Source organism: Amphibalanus amphitrite, unplaced genomic scaffold (assembly GCF_019059575.1).
Source record: "Amphibalanus amphitrite isolate SeventyFive unplaced genomic scaffold, NRLGWU_Aamphi_draft 000139F_arrow, whole genome shotgun sequence".
Classification (NCBI taxonomy): domain Eukaryota; kingdom Metazoa; phylum Arthropoda; class Thecostraca; order Balanomorpha; family Balanidae; genus Amphibalanus; species Amphibalanus amphitrite.
In genome coordinates, this window is record NW_024881634.1 from 328252 (window position 1) to 348620 (window position 20369).

The 20369-nt window shown below is 49.8% G+C and overlaps 2 protein-coding genes across 5 annotated transcripts; one reads left to right on the plus strand and one right to left on the minus strand.

Annotated features, from left to right (window-relative positions):
• Nucleotides 1-13: 13 nt before the first annotated feature.
• Nucleotides 14-14793, minus strand: LOC122382412 (myosin light chain kinase 2, skeletal/cardiac muscle-like). Of its 4 annotated transcripts, none has more exons than XM_043367689.1 (11): nt 14708-14793; nt 8574-8678; nt 8051-8194; nt 6382-7729; nt 5885-6030; nt 5383-5549; nt 4518-4642; nt 4139-4222; nt 3389-3475; nt 2954-3127; nt 14-610 (listed from the first exon to the last, which is right to left on the minus strand). In XM_043367689.1, exons 2-11 carry the CDS (start codon nt 8660-8662, stop codon nt 599-601), a joined length of 2376 nt encoding a protein of 791 aa, XP_043223624.1. In that variant the 5' UTR covers nt 8663-8678; nt 14708-14793; the 3' UTR covers nt 14-598. The 4 variants fall into 4 exon arrangements, with proteins under 4 accessions (XP_043223624.1, XP_043223628.1, XP_043223625.1 ...); XM_043367693.1 differs by lacking the exon at nt 14708-14793 and adding an exon at nt 9929-10002; XM_043367690.1 differs by lacking the exon at nt 14708-14793 and adding an exon at nt 9798-9935.
• LOC122382413 (translocon-associated protein subunit beta-like) lies at nt 14715-20265 on the plus strand. The gene is made up of 5 exons (XM_043367694.1): nt 14715-14738; nt 17086-17211; nt 18115-18390; nt 18977-19060; nt 19724-20265. The coding sequence occupies exons 2-5, from the start codon at nt 17089-17091 to the stop codon at nt 19856-19858; spliced, it is 618 nt and encodes a 205-aa protein (XP_043223629.1). The 5' UTR covers nt 14715-14738; nt 17086-17088; the 3' UTR covers nt 19859-20265.
• Nucleotides 20266-20369: the final 104 nt, after the last annotated feature.

A 20369-nucleotide genomic window follows, 5' to 3' on the forward strand; every position in this document is an offset into this window, starting at 1 on the left:
CAAACTAATAATAGCGACTCCTGCGTATATTTATAAAGGCGATTTGCGCAAGCCTAGATTGGCACGGCCCCAAAGCACTAGTTTTCTGGACACATATCTCAGCATGCTATGATTCACAACATACAACACTCACACAGTCAGGACAGCCAGGGAAGACGAACGCAGTACGGCACGTCTGCGCCGTACCCTCTAGGATAAGCAGCGCTCGCTGGCGGCAGGCCTCAGTCCGCTCCGGTGCCCGACCTTACCAGCAGCGCGGGACATTAGCTCCCGTAGTATAGTCTCATTCGCTCTAGGCGGCCCTGGTGGCATAACTCAGGGCCGCCGCACGTCGCCGAGTCTGGCCTCATCGGCAAGTAGTTCATGTTACAAACCGCCGCGAATCAGAGGCGGTTCCTGCAGTAACCGATCGGCAACACTCGGGTCCCGGGGGATGGGACGATCGGGCGGCACGGCACTCACCCCTCGGGCCGGTCAGGGTGGATCCACGGACACGGACCCCGTCTGACGGCCGGCCGGATCCACTGGACACGGACCCGGTCCAACGGTGGCTTGTACAGAGCTCCGGCGGAGTAGACGCACACTGCGCGGCGACGGCTCACTTCTGACACTGCGGCACAGAGAGAAGGGATCGGTCAGTGATGAACGACACAGACGAGAGGGCTGGTCAGCGGGCGAACCGGAGAGATACGGAGACGACACAGACAGAAGGGACCGGTCGGTGGGAGCGGAAGGTACGTACGGAATACGCCCAGATAGACGGAGACTATGGATACGGGAGACGCGAGGACGGGATAGACGAGCGGACGGGAGAGACGAACGGATAGGAGTGATAAGTGAACGGGATAGACGGACGAGCAGACGGGATAGACGAGAGACGGGGGAGAGAGCAGCACTGGTTATTCAGTAAATGCAGACGGATGGAGGGGTGGGACAGGGCGCGACATGCTGTTGCGCTGGCCAGCAACAGTACAATAATCAACTGACATTGGAAGAAGCTAAACACGTCTAATCAAACTATAATTGTAATCAGAGGTTAAAAATAAAACAGACGGTAGCGATTCGAGGATGAGTTGGTAGGCTGTCGTCTCATTACAAAGTACAAACGCCAGCTAAATGAAGCACACGTGCAGCATGTGTGTGACTTGACATTCATACCTAACACGCCCATTAAACGATTTAACCCGGCAGTTGCTGGGGTATTTCGCCACCCACCGTTTGCTAGGGGGGGGGGGGGCGTTAAACGCCCCCAGCCGATAACTCGAGAACCAATAGGCGCAGCGAAACGCACGAGGCGGCAAACGAAAGAACGCGACGAGACGCTTCAGATGAGTACTTTAAAGTTGAATTTTGAGGTCACAGGTCGGGTCAAGGTCAGGTCAAACACCTGAAATCGGGCTTTCAGTAGCATGGACTTCAGGACTTCGCAATGGGCGCGCCTCTCGTCATAAACTCTGTCAAAACGGTGCACAATCCATCATATAAGGCCTACAAGAGTGTCAGCTCCATGTAGGGGTCAGTCAAGCATAGGTCAGGGTCAAGGTCAGGTCAACCGGGTAGGCACATATCCCCGAAAATCGAAACTGATATTCGTAGCCTGTGACACATGTTTTATGGGTAATTTGGGGCGTAGAACACGATGGTCACATTCATTTTATCATATGTGTACGTGTTTGACTCAAAAAGTTCAATTTAAGAAATGCATGTATCATGGTCGTGAAGTAGTCACGAGAAATTGCCAAGATTCAGTTCAAGATTTTGGAAAATGCGGAACCATAATCAATAATCGAAGATAGCCATTTGATTGTTCATGGTATTGGCAGTCTAATGGCGTTTACGGCATGTCTGTATGACTATTCTGTGATTTTATACGATTTTTTGAACATATGCCGCTTTTGATCGAAAACTCAGAAATCATGACGTCACTAAAACCTCGATATCTCAAAAATTTTCCGACCATTTTTTTGAAACTTTGTCACAATAAACTTCAATCAATTCCCTACAGGTACCCAAAATTTAATGGCCCCGCGAAAAAAGTGGGGGCGTTTAACGCCCCCCCCCCCCCAGCAACTCGCGGGTTAAGGAAGAAAAAAAATAAGGCCGTGTTCATTGATGTTTCACGTCGCTCGTCTAAACCCCACAACAGCGTCTGCTCAACTAACACAGAAGTGCCAACGCATCGAGTACATAAGCAGACTCCGGGCGGTACACATAGGACCACATAGAGCGCTGGGAGCACACAGTCTATACGAACAGCCAGCGTACACCCGCACACAGGACGATGTTGTGAGGGCACTGACAGCTCTAGGTTATCTATACAGACGTAACTAGACATGGACGACACAGCATACAACTCTACCAACAGACACATATTACACAGAAACGATGGCTCAAAGCACACACCACCCATAATGACGAGGCTGATTTGGGTTTTAGGGAACACAGATTACGGAGGTCACCAGCTTCCAGCCCACAAGCCACACATGCCTAACATTATGCGAGCAGTAATCGGCCGAAGGAAAAAAGGCAGACTGACAATATTTGTACGGACTGCGTTCAGGCTAGCTCACGACGCATGGCTGTTGCAACTTAATAGCAATCTATGACGCTCCTAATTCATACCAATGCTATATTTTCACATCCTAAGAGCACACAACACAGCGCCCCGTGTGCGGGTGTGCCCTGGCTGTTCCGGCAGGCTCAGTGAGCTATCAGCGCTCCATGTGGTTCTATGTAAACTGCTGGCTTGAAGTCTAATTCGAGTCCGTGCATATGTACTTGTCTTCATTCCACAGCCCTGACATATGCCCCAATTCTTACCACTCACTGCCCAACACACAATACATACAGTTACACACACACAACGCACAAACACTAAGCTCAGGCCGTCTCACACAAACCTCCCCACACGCACCAACCCTCCCACCGTTCAGGACCCGGCCGACTGACTCACCTGACACCGGCAGCCGGTCAGGTAGGGGTCCGAGAGCAGCTGCTCGATGCTCGGCCGCTGGTACGGGTCGCGCCGCAGACACCCCTTCAGCACGGCCAGCAGGTGACAGTCGGCCACCGGGGGGAACTCGATCGGGTGCTCTCGGTTCACGATGGCCACCAGCTTGCCCATCGGCTGCGGGGGAGAGATGCGGGCGAGTTAGTGGGGCATGCGAGACCACGGAGAGGGCACGAGGACAGAGGAATGCCAGTAGATTGATAGAAAAAGTGCTTCAGGCCATACAGTACGGTTCGGTAATACAAGCAACAGCGAGCCGTCACCGCGCACGACTAGGCGGTATCGCAGCATGGCGAACCCGGCCGAAAGCTACACAGTACGTCATACGCTCGCGCAATGTTAGTCAGCCCAGCCAGACGGTTTGCCGTCGGTTTTCACCTGTTTGATGTGTCCGAACGGCGTAATGCCGTAGACAAAGTTGTAGAGGATGCAGCCTAGGCTCCATACGTCTGACCTCCGGCTGATCTGAAATGGCACACATTTATCGAACTGTAAAAACACTTCAGCTAACATCGCAAAAGAAAGTTATATGTTTTCGACCGCCGGACGTTGTTGTGATGAGGTAACACACGCTTCCAGGACAAGCCGGCTATGAGGAAATCACGAAACATAAAACAAACGTAATAAAAATACCAGTATGGAAATTTCCCAGAAGGCTGACAAACACAAATGACATTAATCAGACACCAAAATAAACAGAGTGCGGCCGAACGATGACTGGTGGCTGCATTCGCGCGGTGTGAGAGCGCAGTTCAAAGCGAGCGGCGTTTACACAGGGTGGGGCAGCCGCTGGACCGGTGTCTGCTCATGACCAGACCCCGCGCTCGGGTCCACCGACAATAGTGCGGGCGACAGGGGCGTCATCGGACGGGACGCGGCTTCACAGAACCTCGGAGCGTCACTTCCGAGCGGGACGGGTCGCTCCGGCGCGCTGATATACCCCTGCCTACCACAGCACTCCCGAGTACGGCGCCGCCCCCCGGCGGCTTCCCGTTCTACCCCAGCCTCACTATCTCTCAGCAGGCCACAACTCCGGCACCACTGTCTGCTCTACCCCGGCCTCCGCGTCCCTCGGCAGACTCACTCCGGTCCCGCCCCCGTTCTACCCCGGCCTCCCCGGTCTCTCACCTTGATGGCCGTCTGGGACGCGCCGTTCCTCGTCACCTGCTGCGCCTCGATCGCCTCCGGACTCATGTAGTTGAAGGTGCCCACCTGCGGCAATGTTAAGCACACGGTTAGTACAAACAACATATAAACAGGGTATTTTATGCGAACAGGACAAAGCACTCTCAATGGAGCAGCACTACGCCTGCCAGGCTACAGATACTGTCGGCAGGATCATTTCATCCAGCCAGTCAACTTTGATGTTCAGCATAATGCATACAACCGTGTCGTTTCACGATTTCATAAGCTGTCACACAATATGTCATGGCGAGTATTACAAAAACACGCTAAAATAACAGACGAACAATAGCGGCCAAAACTAGCGATCATTATGTCACTATACCTGCGAGTCCTTGATGATGCTGGTGCAGTCGGACTGTATCTGGGAGGCGATGCCGAAATCGATCAGCTTCAGCCGGCCGGCCACCATCAGGAAGTTGGACGGCTTCAGGTCCGAGTGGATGATGTCTGACGGAGATGGGCAGTCACACGATCAGAGTTGGACTATAGGCCGATTCGAGATGGCACACTAGGAAGCTAGTAAGACTAGGCGGCCAAGTAACACTTGAAGGTACCTACTACGTAGTGACACTAAACGCTATTTTACACCAATCGGCTAGTGGCTAAGCCTGCGCGTACCGAAATCGCCTAGTGACACTTGAAATCAAGTGTCACTAGGGCCTTAGTGCGCCAACGCGAACCAGCTGGAGACTCAAACCAGATATCGAAACACATGACAATCTCACACAAGCAGGCCAACGTCATCAAAACATATTTCCAGCGAACATTTGATGACTTTTTCAAACGCCAATGCGCCTCTACATTATCGCATAGGTAACAAATTACAACTCTCACTACTCTCGAATCCCGTCTACCTTTTCAATCAGCTCCTCCGATCATCCTTCCTCCCAGCTTCACCCTGCTCATCATCTGAACCCTCCCACCCTCGACATTCTTTGAAAGCCTAGCGCCCTCTATAAGTCATCACGGATTCGCTAATCCAGCCTTATCCCCATCCCTCATAAATTACTCCCATTCTGGTTCTTCAACATTCCCCTAACACACCTGGTAGTCAGAACAGTTTTCCTCCTACGGTTTCTGCTCCGCTGCTTCCGTGCCTTCATTCAGTACTAGCCCTGCTTTCTTCATCCTCACGCTTCCCTTCAGTCCTTATTTCTCCACCCCGCCCGTCCTCCATGGATACTCACTCTCCTTGTGGATGACGTCCACACAGCGGAGCATCTCTCCCCAGAAGAACTTGCACATGTTGGCGTCCACCTCGTTCAGGCGAGTGTACGACTGCAGCAGCTTGGTGAGGTCCGTGTCACCCTTCTCCATCACAATGTATAACATCTGGTCCGTGACGCGGTGCTCGCTGAGGGAGACAAGCAAAACTTCAGGTGTCAGGCGTCGGTCAGCGTCTCCATAAGATGACTACACTTGTTCAGCAAATGTGATGAGATCAATACAGCCTGGTACTGAATTGGGCAGATGACAACGTTGCATGCTCCTATCAATGGCAGTGCTGTTTATGGTAGTGTTTTTGATGGCAGAGTTGCATGCTTTTATTTCCGTTTATAATCGGAAACATCTGATGATTCATAGTTCTAATAATCAAACCCACCCAGATCAGAGTTATCATCTCAGCCAGCACCACACCCCTATGGCACTACGCTCTACTCTCCCCGCGCCGCCGCCGGGTTCACTCACAAGTCCATCAGTTGCACCACGCGGTCCGAGTGGCGGAGCGAGCGCAGCAGCTCGATCTCGTTCTTGTAGCCGTTGGCCGTGGCGTCGTCCGTGTTCTCCAGGTACACCTGCTTGATGGCCAGCGAGCGCATGTCCGAGTCGAAAACCTGGCACAGAGATGGTGGTGTCAAAGGGCAGTCATGATAATACAAGACAGACTAGTCGTGGCACAGATCCCGGCTACGGACAAACCACGCACAAAGAACGATAAACAAAGAACGACGAACAATGAAACAGTGACAAGACACGCGAATGAAGGCGCTCAACGTAAGTCAGTTGAAAAGGCCGTCCTCCACGCCGCAAATCTAGATCAAGGCACTATATGAAGCAGTTTCAGAAGTCAGAACGGACAAGTTCTGATAGCTAGAGAGCTCGGAGTGCCTGGCTAATACCCAGCTGCTGCCTGACTACCAGGCACCAGCCTCTCCCACGTCTGAATCTGCGTCGATTTGACTCACCTGAAGCACCTTGCTGGATCCGCCGCGTCCGATCTGCTTCATGACAATGTAGTCCCGATGGTTGACAGTCAGCGTCCGCAGCTGCCGCTTACCGAAGAACAGCTCGGTGGGCGGCGGCGGCATAGACGTGCTGCCCGACTCCTCCGTCTGCGTCCCGTGCTCTACCAGTGACGGAGGCGGCGGGGCGGTCCTGGGCCGACCCGGGCCGTCCGCCACCGGCCCGGACGGTACCCGCGGGGCCGCGCTAAGCACAGACGCCGAGGACCCACACACAGAGCTCGATACGTGGACGCTGGAGGCCGAGACGACCGTGGTGGCCGCGGAGACGGCCGAGCCAGTCACCGACTGACCCAGTCTCGACTGAACGGCACTAGATACTGACGCGTGATAGGCGGTCTGCCGGGACTCGGAGACACGGTTGAAGGTTGAGGATGACGAAAGGTGGCTGGAGATGGGCACACGCTGAGCAGACGCCGTCGTCAGCTGGCCGACCACCCGGGGCCGGGGCGTGTGCTGCTGGCCTAGCCCGGCGGTCGGGTCCTGTCGGTAGCCCAGGCGGGCGTGTGATCGGGCGCCCGGCCCGTCGGCTGTGCCACAATGTGAGACGGACGGCGCGGGAGCGGCTCCGACGCCGGTCTGACCCGCCCGGTAGGCGGTGGACTGGTACTCGCGCGCGGAGCCTGCCCCAGTCTGAGGTACACCACAGAGTGTGTCCGCCGGCGCCGCCAGTCTGTCCGCGCCGAGCTCAGCCCGCCGGTAGGGCGTCGCCGCGGCTCGGCGCGGTTCCAGCGGCCCCGTCGGCTCGGCGGACGGTGCCGGCGACACGCGTGCTGTCGGTCCGCTCGCCGGCGCCGAGCCCGACTGGTTCAGCGGCGCCACGCGCTGTTCGGGCGGCGTGCTATCCGCCGAGCGCTCCGAGATCACGGGCATGGAGCGCCGCACCGCGCCCACGTCCGTCAGCCGTCCCTCGGAGAGGCCGCGGCTGAGCCCGGGCGTCAGCCGCGCCGCCGACGCCGCAGACTGCAGCGACGAGTGCGAGCGAGAGGCGTGCTGCAGCGGCGGCCGCTTCTCGGCGGACGGCTCGCCGAACACAAACGGCCGCTTGACGGCGCCGGCGGCCGGGGGCGGCGGCGCGGTGTCCGGCTCGGCCACCTTGTACGGCGTGTCGATGCGGCTGAGCGGCTGGCGCGGCGTGCGGCCGCTGCCGGTCGCCGGCGTCGGTCCGGTGCGACGCGGCAGTGGCGTCAGCAGGTCGTACGGGTGCACCAGGCCGCGGCCGGACATGTTCTCCTTGTCCGGACACGAGTTGGACGGCGGCGGCTCGCCGCTCGGGTTCCGCTCCAGGCGCCTGTTGGGAGGACCAGAGGCGTGTGACGCACACAGAGCAGACACGGGACACCCGAACCAATAACGGAATCATCGTACTTATCGTAATATCGTTATGCCTAAAAATGGTAATTATCGATGAGGTTATCCAGATATTAACTAACAACGTCATCCATACTCTTCATTAGAACTGAAATATAGGTGAGTGACAACAAGCAGTGCAAAGTTCGACACAAAATGCCTTATAAAAGCTGGAACTCCTATGCATGAACTGCGATCTGACGACACCACCGGGGAGCTCTCCTCTGCTAAGAAGGACCGACCGCGCGCGCCGGGCGCCCACCTGCCGGCGGCCAGGATGGCCGAGACCGTGCCGATGGTAGCCGAGTTGGACGGCGTGGCCGTGTCCGCCTGGCCATCCTCGTCGCCGCTGTTGTTCTCATCGCGGATCGAGCTCGCCGGCACACGCTGGGGCCGCAGCGTCAGACTGCCGTAACACGGCGACGGTCAAAAGTCGAACAAACAGATGTAATGCACCACTTACACTGTATACTTTTCCGCTACATACAGACACACCCTGTAACTTAAGTAGCTCGTATGAAATGTGAACATTTAATAAAAGCCAGGGAGTTACACTGTCAGGGTAAAAGACTGTTGCACAGCTTGCAAACAACCTTGAAAGGTATGCTCAATGCTGAATGTTCCATTTAATATGCAGTTAGCAAACCAATCACACATCATAAATCAACAGTCCTGGTTGCAGCTTATCACCAGGGTAACAAGGGTACTGATCCAGAGCAAATAGCCACAAAGGTGAACAGCACTGGTCATGTAGCAAGAAGGCACTGTACAGAACAGGAACATACCATCTCCCGATGCTCTTGCGATATGTGAATGCTCCTTGTGACAATGGTCCAGTGTGAGAGAGGCCGGTATCTTCTGATTCAGACTCCATTAGTTGGCACTGGACACTGAAAATACAGCTGATCAATTTAAGCAGCTTTAATTTCACTACAAGTACACAACATTCTTTCACCCTCAAAACCAGCAATTTCTTGTTGCCTTCGAACATGGAAGTTGTTGGAACTACAAACATATTTCTGCATATATTTCCAACAGCCTTACAAAATTTGATTCTCAGCCAGTGTAGCTCTACCACAGTACACTGTGCTACAAATTGTTCTGGCAACAGTACGTGTAGGAAATTTGCTAGAAACAGGTTCCTGGTTTTGTCTTAGCAGTGCAGACCCTAAAGTGGTACAGACTACAGAGTCAGATTGCATTTGACACTGCACGTCAATATAATGAGTAATAATACCGTCATCCTTCATCATCGTCATGTAACGTCATCCAGATCCTTCTATTCGACTCTACAACATATTAATATATAATATGGTGATACTTAAGTCATCAAAAAGCTTTTCACAGTTCCCAATTGGTATGTATTCTAAGTGTCGCCTGTAATATATTATAATGGTACCAAGGGAAAGCCAGTCATGAGTCAGTGCCTGACTGAGTCAGAGGGGCTGTACTATTTTCTGGACGATTTGCCAGCGGGCGCTGTATGGTGGCGCTAGCAGAGCTTGTTGCATATCAATGCCAGATACAAATAACTAGCCATCTATCTTTAAACTTTTCTATGAGTACCATTTTACGTACGTAAAATGTAAAATGTATAAACACAGAAGGAGATGAACATGAACATGTGTTCATGTTCATCTCCTACTGTGTTTATATCAATAAATAACATAGCAGCTATCGTACGTCGCCAGCTGGCCAGTCAGCTTATTTTATCCAGTTGTTAGTAAGGCCCAGTCAGAGTGGTGTCATGCATAGCTCAGCAGCAGATCCTCTGTATCAAACCAAAACCCACACCAACACTGACACTGAATAGTCGTTATCTATCAATATCAATATCTGCACACTGCATACCATGTCAAAATGATTATGCAAGCATGTGCAATGTAAGATGCAAAGCAATAAAAATATTATGATCGCATAAAACCTTTCCAAACAATTAGGGTAACCATAAAAACCAAGACTGGAGAAATTCATCACAAAACCAAGCATTTTCAGAACAAATCACCAACAGAAATTGATATCCACAGTAGCCAAAATGTTTTCAAAGTTGGTAGCTAAATAAAGCAACCGTCGTCTTATTTTTCTTCAAAATTTTCGAGCAAAGTAACGTCGAAATGAAAAATATAAAAATATACACAACCTCCAAATCAATCTTTCACAGAGTCAACAACAGAGTCGCGTGTCCGTGTTTTCATTTATGACGCCTGAAAATTCAAAATAGCCGCGTTTGTCTCAGTAAGATAAATTGACAGGCATTGATCGCGCTTATATTATTAAATATTATAATTCATTGAATTCAAAAACAAATTCCAAAAACATGTTCTAACACTCAGAGAAGCAAACAAAAATAGAATTATTGAAAAAATATAGAAACGATATTTTTCAAAAGTCTAGGAAATATTGTGAGGAGAAATGACGCAGCGTAGACGATTATGACGTGGAGCCCCTCCCCCCTCCCCTAATTGTTTGCCCGTTGATAGTCGATAGGAAATCAAAATTGAGGATATTGATATTATCTTTTAACTTGCTTCGTTGTAAATGTAACGGAAGTTAGCAGGGATTCAGCAGGGGTTCAGCAGGGATTCAGCAGGGATCGACGGCCCCCCCGATTTCGCTGAATTTTGGTGGAAAGGTGCAAAATGGTGTCCTCTATCGAAAATCCTAGTGCCAAAATGCGGGGAATCCATCAGGGGGGCCAAAAATCCCAAAAAACAGTATGCCCTCAGGGCACAATCGACGAACTTTGAAAACACTACTTCTAGCCGTCCAAACAGCTAAAAATGCACGTCATTCGAAAGGGGACAAAATTTTACGTACAACGGTATCAAATTTAGGGGGCTAGCGCCCCCCTGAACCGAACAAAACAGCTTCAAATATGTGGGCCCGGGAGTATGCCCTCGGGGTATAAATAAACGTTTTCAACAATTTCAGTCCTAAAACATCGACAAAATCCAGCAATATGCACATCGTTGGAAAGAGCGTAATTTCCCAAACAAAAAACCCAAGTAACATTTTTCGATGGGGCCCACCTGGGGCCCACGGGACCCAATTGAAATTTGGGGCCCAATGGGGCGGCCCCTACGATTTTCTTCAAAATTTGCACAGACACTCTCCTGGGCCCCCTCTTCAATCTGGCTGAAGAAACCTACCGGGGAATCCAAAGGAAGGGTCCCAAAGAGGGCCCCAAAGAGGCCCTGTCTAAGTATTGCCCCTAATTTCGCGACCAACCCTGGCAATATGCACATCATTGGAAAGAACGTAATTTCCCAAACAAAAAACCCAAGTAACATTTTTCGATGGGACCTACCTGGGGCCCACGGGACCCAATTGAAATTTGGGGCCCAATGGGGCGGCCCCTACGATTTTCTTCAAAATTTGCACAGACACTCTCCTGGCCCCCTCTTCAATCTGGCTGAAGAAACCTACCGGGGAATCCAAAGGAAGGGGCCCAAAGAGGGCCCCAAAGAGGCCCTGTCTAATTATTGCCCCTAATTTCGCGACCAACCCCGGCAATATGCACATCATTGGAAAGAGCGTAATTTCCCAAACAAAAAACCCAAGTATCATTTTTCGATGGGGCCCACCTGGGGCCCACGGGACCCAATTGAAATTTGGGGCCCAATGGGGCAATATGATGTGCATATTGCCGGGGTTGGTCGCGAAATAGGGGCAATACTTAGACAGGGCCTCTTTGGGGCCCTCTTTGGGACCCTTCCTTTGGATTCCCCGGCAGGTTTCTTCAGCCAGATTGAAGAGGGGGCCCAGGAGAGTGTCTGTGCAAATTTTGAAGAAAATCGTAGGGGCCGCCCCATTGGGCCCCAAATTTCAATTGGGTCCCGTGGGCCCCAGGTGGGCCCCATCGAAAAATGTTACTTGGGTTTTTTGTTTGGGAAATTACGCTTTTTCCAATGATGTGCATATTGCCGGGGTTGGTCGCGAAATAAGGGGCAATACTTAGACAGGGCCTCTTTGGGGCCCTCTTTGGGCCCCTTCCTTTGGATTCCCCGGTAGGTTTCTTCAGCCAGATTGAAGAGGGGGCCCAGGAGAGTGTGCAAATTTTGAAGAAAATCGTATGGGCCGCCCCATTGGGCCCCAAATTTCAATTGGGTCCCGTGGGCCCCAGGTAGCCCCATCGAAAAATGTTACTTGGGTTTTTTGTTTGGGAAATTACGTTCTTTCCAATGATGTGCATATTGCCGGGATTGGTCGCGAAATTAGGGGCAATACTTAGACAGGGCCTCTTTGGGGCCCTCTTTGGGACCCTTCCTTTGGATTCCCCGGTAGGTTTCTTCAGCCAGATTGAAGAGGGGGCCCAGGAGAGTGTCTGCAAATTTTGAAGAAAATCGTAGGGGCCGCCCCATTGGGCCCCAAATTTCAATTGGGTCCCGTGGGCCCCAGGTGGGCCCTATCGAAAAATGTTACTTGGGTTTTTTGTTTGGGAAATTACGGTCTTTCCAATAATGTGCATATTGCCGGGGTTGGTCGCGAAATTAGGGGCAATACTTAGAAAGGGCCTCTTTGGGGCCCTCTTTGGGCCCCTTACTTTGGATTCCCCGGTATGTTTCTTCAGCCAGATCAAAGAGGGGGCCCAGGGGAGTGTCTGTGCAAATTTTGAAGAAAATCGTAGGGGCCGCCCCATTGGGCCCCAAATTTCAATTGGGTCCCGTGGGCCCCAGGTGGGCCCCATCGAAAAATTATAATTGGGTTTTTTGTTTGGGAAATTACGCTCTTTCCAATGATGTGCTTATTGCCGGGGTTGGTCGCGAAATTAGGGGCAATACTTAGAAAGGGCCTCTTTGGGGCCCTCTTTGGGCCCCTTCCTTTGGATTCCCCGGTAGGTTTCTTCAGCCAGATTGAAGAGGGGGCCCAGGAGAGTGTCTGTGCAAATTATGAAGAAAATCGTAGGGGCCGCCCCATTGGGCCCCAAATTTCAATTGGGTCCCGTGGGCCCCAGGTGGGCCCCATCGAAAAATGTTAATTGGGTTTTTTGTTTGGGAAATTACGCTCTCTCCAATGATGTGCTTATTGCCGGGGTTGGTCGCGAAATTAGGGGCAATACTTAGAAAGGGCCTCTTTGGGGCCCTCTTTGGGCCCCTTCCTTTGGATTCCCCGGTAGGTTTCTTCAGCCAGATTGAAGAGGGGGCCCAGGAGAGTGTCTGTGCAAATTTTGAAGAAAATCGTAGGGGCCGCCCCATTGGGCCCCAAATTTCAATTGGGTCCCGTGGGACATAGGTGGGCCCCATCGAAAAATGTTACTTGGGTTTTTTGTTTGGGAAATTACGCTCTTTCCAATGATGTGCATATTGCCGGGGTTGGTCGCGAAATTAGGGGCAATACTTAGACAGGGCCTCTTTGGGGCCCTCTTTGGGCCCCTTTCTTTGGATTCCCCGGTAGGTTTCTTCAGCCAGATTGAAGAGGGGGCCCAGGAGAGTGTCTGTGCAAATTTTGAAGAAAATCGTAGGGGCCGCCCCATTGGGCCCCAAATTTCAATTGGGTCCCGTGGGCCCCAGGTAGGCCCCATCGAAAAATGTTACTTGGGTTTTTTGTTTGGGAAATTACGTTCTTTCCAATGATGTGCATATTGCCGGGGTTGTTCGCCAAATTAGGGACAATACTTAGACAGGGCCTCTTTGGGGCCCTCTTTGGGACCCTTCCTTTGGATTCTTCGGTAGGTTTCTTCAGCCAGATTGAAGAGGAGGCCCAGGAGAGTGTCTGTGCAAATTTTGAAGAAAATCGTAGGGGCCGCCCCATTGGGCCCCAAATTTCAATTGGGTCCCGTGGGCCCCAGGTGGGCCCCATCGAAAAATGTTACTTGGGTTTTTTGTTTGGGAAATTACACTCTTTCCAATGATGTGCATATTGCCGGGGTTGGTCGCGAAATTAGGGGCAATACTTAGACAGGGCCTCTTCTGGGCCCTCTTTGGGCCCCTTCCTTTGGATTCCCCGGTAGGTTTCTTCAGCCAGATTGAAGAGGGGGCCCAGGAGAGTGTCTGTGCAAATTTTGAAGAAAATCGTAGGGGCCGCCCCATTGGGCCCCAAATTTCAATTGGGTCTAGTGGGCCCCAGGTGGGCCCCATAGAAAAATGTTACTTGGGTTTTTTGTTTGGGAAATTACGCTCTTTCCAATGATGTGCATATTGCCGGGGTTGGTCGCGAAATTAGGGGCAATACTTAGAAAGGGCCTCTTTGGGGCCCTCTTTGGGCCCCTTCCTTTGGATTCCCCGGTATGTTTCTTCAGCCAGATTGAAGAGGGGGCCCAGGAGAGTGTCTGTGCAAATTTTGAAGAAAATCGTAGGGGCCGCCCCATTGGGCCCCAAATTTCAATTGGGTCCCGTGGGCCCCAGGTGGGCCCCATCGAAAAATGTTACTTGGGTTTTTTGTTTGGGAAATTACGCTCTTTCCAATGATGTGCATATTGCTGGATTTTGTCGATGTTTTAGGACTGAAATTGTTGAAAACGTTTATTTATGCCCCGAGGGCATACTCCCGGGCCCATATATTTGAAGCTGTTTTGTTCGGTTCAGGGGGGCGCTAGCCCCCTAAATTTGATACCGTTGTACGTAAAATTTTGTCCTCTTTCGAATGACGTGCATTTTTAGCTGTTTGGACGGCTAGAAGTAGGGTTTTCAAAGTTCGTCGATTGTGCCCTGAGGGCATACTGTTTTTTTGGATTTTTGGCCCCCCTGATGGATTCCCCGCATTTTGGCACTAGGATTTTCGATAGAGGACACCATTCTGCACCTTTCCACAAAAATTCAGCGAAATCGGGGGGGCCGTCGATCCCTGCTGAATCCCTGCTGAACCCCTGCTGAATCCCTGCTAACTTCCGTTACATTCGTTGTAAAAGGGTGACGGTTACATTAAAAGGTCCAAGAAAATTATTTGAAGCGCCGTGCAAGGAGGTGAATTAGAATGGTACCTAGGAATCAGTGCGTCACAGAGATGGAGAGGCGAGCACCGTTATCTTGCATTTCAAATTGCTATTCCAATTCAGTTGGGCAAACTAGACCTTTGGAATCAAAATATGGAGGCATCAAAAGATTGATTCCTTATGACCATATTTGGGCATAAATGCAGACCATTTCTAACTTACCAATCACATAAAAATAAGAGAGTGTTTCAAGAAGGAGCATGCCTGATCTTGAACACAAATGCTGGAACTATCTCCTAAGCAAAATAATATTGCTCCTATCACAACAATTTGAATTCTATAGGTAGTGAAAGGCAATCAAGGAATTGATTCACTTTAAACAGATAATCATAATATTGATTCCCCATCAGCTGGCTAATCATTATTTTGATTCACAGGTAATGTTAACAGATAGGCAACAATGACTTGCAAGAATACAGCATTTATCCTGCTATTATTCTCATTTAGTGGTATCCTCAGCACCACAACAGATACCTATAGCATTGTTGTACTTTACCTTCACTACATTTGATAACAATTCACAATTTTTAAATGTCAAGAATACAAAAACTGAAGCAACAGGTAAAAACCATATAAATAATATAAAAGCACTACAACAATGATAATTAGGGGTTTAAAAATTTCATTTTGCCATTTGACACAAATACTGATTGTTTAGTATGTGATTCATGATACAAAAATAACATACAGCATGATTTCCTCAAAACAACTTTTACGTGATGGACAGTGGCTCTGTCTTTTTCCCATTCACAAGGCCAAAGGGACAATTTCTTAGCTTTGAGGTAACACTTTTTGCAAACCTACCACATTTTTCTACCTTTTTAAAGAAAAATCTCACCGTCATGGGCCTTTTTTCAACCGTAACGGTACATTCGAAGTCAAAAGTGTACCCAAATGAATCAAAAAATTGATTCCATGCCCATATTTGGTCATGGCTCCTCCCACCAGAATCAAATTATTGATGCCTCCATATTTTGATTCCAAAAGTCTAGTTTGCCCAACTGAATTTTCATTTTTATGCATATATTCAAGCTATCAACTGTTGTGGTTGCTGTCAGTGGAGCCAGGATCAGGGCCCTGTTTCACGGCGGAGCGCTGCAGTGCGCTGCGCGCGTCGGCGCGTTGGGTTTCAACAAACTTCCCTCTGACGCTACGCTATGACGTCATCGCAAAACGTTAGCACTGTGGCGCCAGCACCATCCGCACGCTAGCAGTATTTGCACTCAAACTTCTGTTCTACTAGGTACTAGGTTCTTCAAGGTCTCTGTTCGAAACGTGATATACCATAAGCTAAAGGATCGCAGGCAACATCATTCGAGTGACGTCAGGGGTATGCCTCAGCTCCCAGCGCGCTGCAGCGCGCGCAGCGTCGGGCGGTGAAACAGGGCCCTGTATTACATGGAGCCTGTAGGCTACAATTATCTCTAATTCACCCTATTTCTACAAAATATCACAGTTGCATGGTTATACAAATGCAATCTGAATCGCATTTAATGAATTATCCCATTGAAATATACTAGATTGTCAAACGATTTGCTGACTCAGTTAATTTTTTTTTTGCAGTGAAATAACCAGAGTGAAACCGTGCCTAACCCAACCAAACACTTTGACTTCACATCAACACCCTACCCAACACATCATACTTCTAGCATATTTGTATTCTGTCTATGATGCGGACTGTGCCTGCAGGGTATCAGTGCTTCAGTAGACTAGAAGATTGAGTTTCTTCCTTCTTGTTGAGGTTTCCTTGCCTGCCATTGATACTAGTGAATATGGCAAGTTGGCAACACAATTTCCTTTTGAATTTTACCAATGGGAAGCCAAGAAAATCAAGTAGGCTGAGGACATGCTGTAAAATAAATCAGAGCATGCTGATTCTGGGCCCCGAGCTATTTACTGGATTATTTGCCAGATGGCACTGTATGATAGCAGCAGAGTTTGTTATATATCAATGCTAGATATAGGTAGCATTGATATATAATGTATAACAAATATCAATGGCCTATATGTTAATGGCTATCATATGTTGCCAGCTTGCCAGCTAGCTGATTGTATCTGCAGTTAATAACAAGGCTGCTGATTCCTCACTGAAAGGAATTATTTATTTGTCTCATTAGCATGCAATATGCATCACTTATTATATGTAATAGTTTAAAGCTAACCAACATCCTCTTCAAAAGCATAAAGCTTAGGCAACATAGGTATTTTGGAGCATTTTTATGCAGAAAATCCAAAAATCCACCTAATAAAAAGCCATATCATACCACCTCTTTTTTAGTCTTAAAATATGGTATAGTACACATTCTTATCATTTATGTAGTTTTTTTTTTGTCGCTTATACTTTAAGTTTCTGTATGTGATTTCAGATCATGAAGTTGCTAGTTATCCTTGGGCTGTTGGCCCTTGGCACTTTGGTTTCAAGTGATGGGAGTGCTGAAGAGCAGTTTAAGGTAGAAGAAGAGAATGTTGCAAGGATTCTGGCATCCAAACTGGTAAGTGGAACATTTGGACATATAAGTAATGTACACTTTTATAAAGAATCAAGCAGAAACTGTTGAAGCAGGAACTGGAATGCCAGTCTCTGGAGTTTTAAACTATACCTATTAGTTTTGAGTCCCACGAAAAAGATGAGAGCTTGTGCAATGTTTAGTGCAGCTGGAAATTGGGAGTGTTAATCCTTTTACCTTCCCAGCATTGGTAGCCTATGGTTTGTTAAGGCTTGGGCTACTCATGTCCAGTGTCCCAAAATTTGCCAGTTTGGGTGGGAAGGGACACCCAAATCAAAATGATTTTCCACTCCCACACCCAATTTTCTAGAACAATTTTTCACTCCCTATTCTACCAATAAAGAGCATCTGCGCATAACACTTTTACCTAGGTACCTCCATATTCGATTCAGGGATTCAGTAATCTTATAGGTAAAGCAGCTCCCACATCCTCCAAAATTCACAAATAAAATTGTTGATCTCTGTTTTTGCTGTTTTGTGCCTTTCTGAGTGGCAATTGTCCACTCTCAGCCCTTTTTGTAGTGACAAATATTCCCCTCTGACACCCAAGCCAAAACACAATTTTGGGACACTGCTCATGTCATGATAATGCCAAGTACACTGCATGGTGTATGCTGCATATTACCTTCTCAGATATCTATTTTTTCCATACAACACTCAAGGTTTGCTTTCTGAATTTTGTTGTAAGACTCTCGTTTTGGTTTGACTTTGATATCTTTCTCTAGCAATGCTCAATAATTTGTGGGTGTCTATTGTATCTCTGCATGTTCTGCAGTCAGCTGAGCATTCCACCACTGAACCACAGCAGGTAGGTACCGATCTGTTTTCAACGTGTCTTTACAATGAGTGTCGCTCCCACTGTGACGTGTTCCGTCTCACCGCCAACAGATTCAGAACAAGTACCTGGTCGAGGGTCTGGACGTGGTGGTGCGCTACTCGCTCTACAACGTGGGCACGGCGGCCGCGCTGCGGGTGCGCGTGCAGGACGCCGGCTTCGGGCCGTTCGACTTCAAGCCGGTGTCGGGCCTGGTGAACTTCCAGCTGGACCGGCTGGCGCCCGGCGCCAACGCCTCCCACACGGTGGTGCTGCGGCCGCTCAAGTACGGCTACTTCAACTTCACGGCCGCCCAGGTCTCCTACCTGGCCAGCGAGACTGCCACAGAGGTGGGACACGGACGGCGGAGGGTGGGAGCCGGGGCCTGGGGGCTATGGTGTGTCTGTCTTCTGCGGCAGGGGAGAGGTCATGGCGTGCCGATATTGGACATGTGTAGTTACTGATAGTATAATAATTAGCATCGATACAGGTTCACGAGAAACACGATGCACAATATTCAGCGATTGACAGACTGGTATTTATTTTTATTATACAAGATGCGTTTCTTCTTGGTCATCTTATTATTCGTGTGTCGTTTTTTATCCACAATGGCCGGAATATCGATAAATGAAATACGCAAGGGGTTACCTATTCTACTTTTTAATAGTCACTCATCAAACATGTTTGGCTTCCAAAGCACAGTCCTGCTTCGTAACCAGATATGCTGCCGTGTTACGTGATACATCTCGACAGGAAGCCATGCTGATTTTCAGCAATCTCCAACCAACTTCCGTTTATTTTTGGTGGTGCCGGTGTCACTGCCCTCGCTCGCAAACTCCGCTCCTGACGGCACCCCTTCCTCTCCGCCTGTGTTATTGCCCGGACGTGCAGGCCGCCACCTTGCTGCTCCTGACATAACACCGCTCTCGCCCGCAGGAGACGGTCGGTTTCACCAGCGAGCCTGGCGAGGGCGGCATCGTGGCCTTCCGCGACTACGACAAAAAGTTCTCACCGCACCTGGTGAGTGGGAAGTGTTCTCCCCCTGGGTAGTAGGTAGTAACCCAACCCTTCGATGAATCAGTAGCGGGCTTTGAGCGTTGTTCTTAAAGCCTTTTGGTGGTTTCATGCGGCCGCACCCAGAGCAGAATCGTATGCCTTGAGAATAAATTCTTCTTGACTTTGCGTTTAATATGATAAGCCGGGTTTTCTGTTTTACTTTTCTTTTAGTTCATTTTGTCGCAATTTGTCACCAAGAGGATCTGAAATGCGCAGATTTCGCACAATGAACAAAAAATGTCAAATGAACACGTGCTGACGCTGCCCCTAATGCTGCTGGCTCTGGACTGACGGCACTCCCCGTGATGACGCTGATGACGGGATGACGCTGGTGACGTGATGACGCTCTCCCCCTGTGATGACGCCCCCTCCCCCTCCCGCAGCTGGACTGGGTGGTGTTTATTTTTTTATGTTTTGTTGGGTTAGGCCCTTTCGGTCCATTAAGACCATTTCAGAGCCGGGAGGATGATAGGATATAGGGGGAGACATTGGTCTGGGCAGGCACCCTAGTGAGTCACCGGGGCTGAGCCCGTCTAGGTGGTGTTCGCCGTGATGACGCTGATGGCGAGATGACGCTGTCATGTGATGACGTTGCCCCCTATGATTACGCCCTCTTTCCTCCCGCAGCTGGACTGGGTGGTGTTCGCCGTGATGACGCTGCCGTCGCTCGGCATCCCGTTCATGCTGTGGTACTCGTCCAAGTCCAAGTACGATGCCGTCATCCGCGAGAAGAGGGCCGAGTCGGGCAAGAAGCGCGAGTAGCTGCTGCCATCTCTCGGTAGGTGGGAGAAGCTGAAGTGCCGTGTGCGCTCACCAGTGCCGTGGACAGGCAGGCAGTCTGAGTGTCTGGGGAGGTGATGGGTGCGTTTTAGCCAGTGCTCCGCGCCGATAGGTCATTTGCTGGTCGGATTTCGTTGGTGGGACATGTTCCGTTCGGTCTCATCTGTTGCTGTGACGTAGTCTGCCAGTGACGCTCAGTGGACGGTGAGATGTAGTCAGCTTTTGTCTTGTTAGTCTCGGTACGATAATTCCTCCCACGATTGTGCGATTTATGCATTGCTGTGGTAATTATGCACGAGGACGGTTACCTCAATATCTTGTGATATTCACACAGTACCCACTCATTGTTTTTGTACCTGATGACGGTAAAATAAATCAGTGACAAATTATCAGCCCAACATTGTCATATTCGATCAGCACAGATGGCGTAGTTTGGTTGAAAACTGACAACCTCAAAGATTTGGATCATTGGTCCGATTTTTTTTTGTGCTCA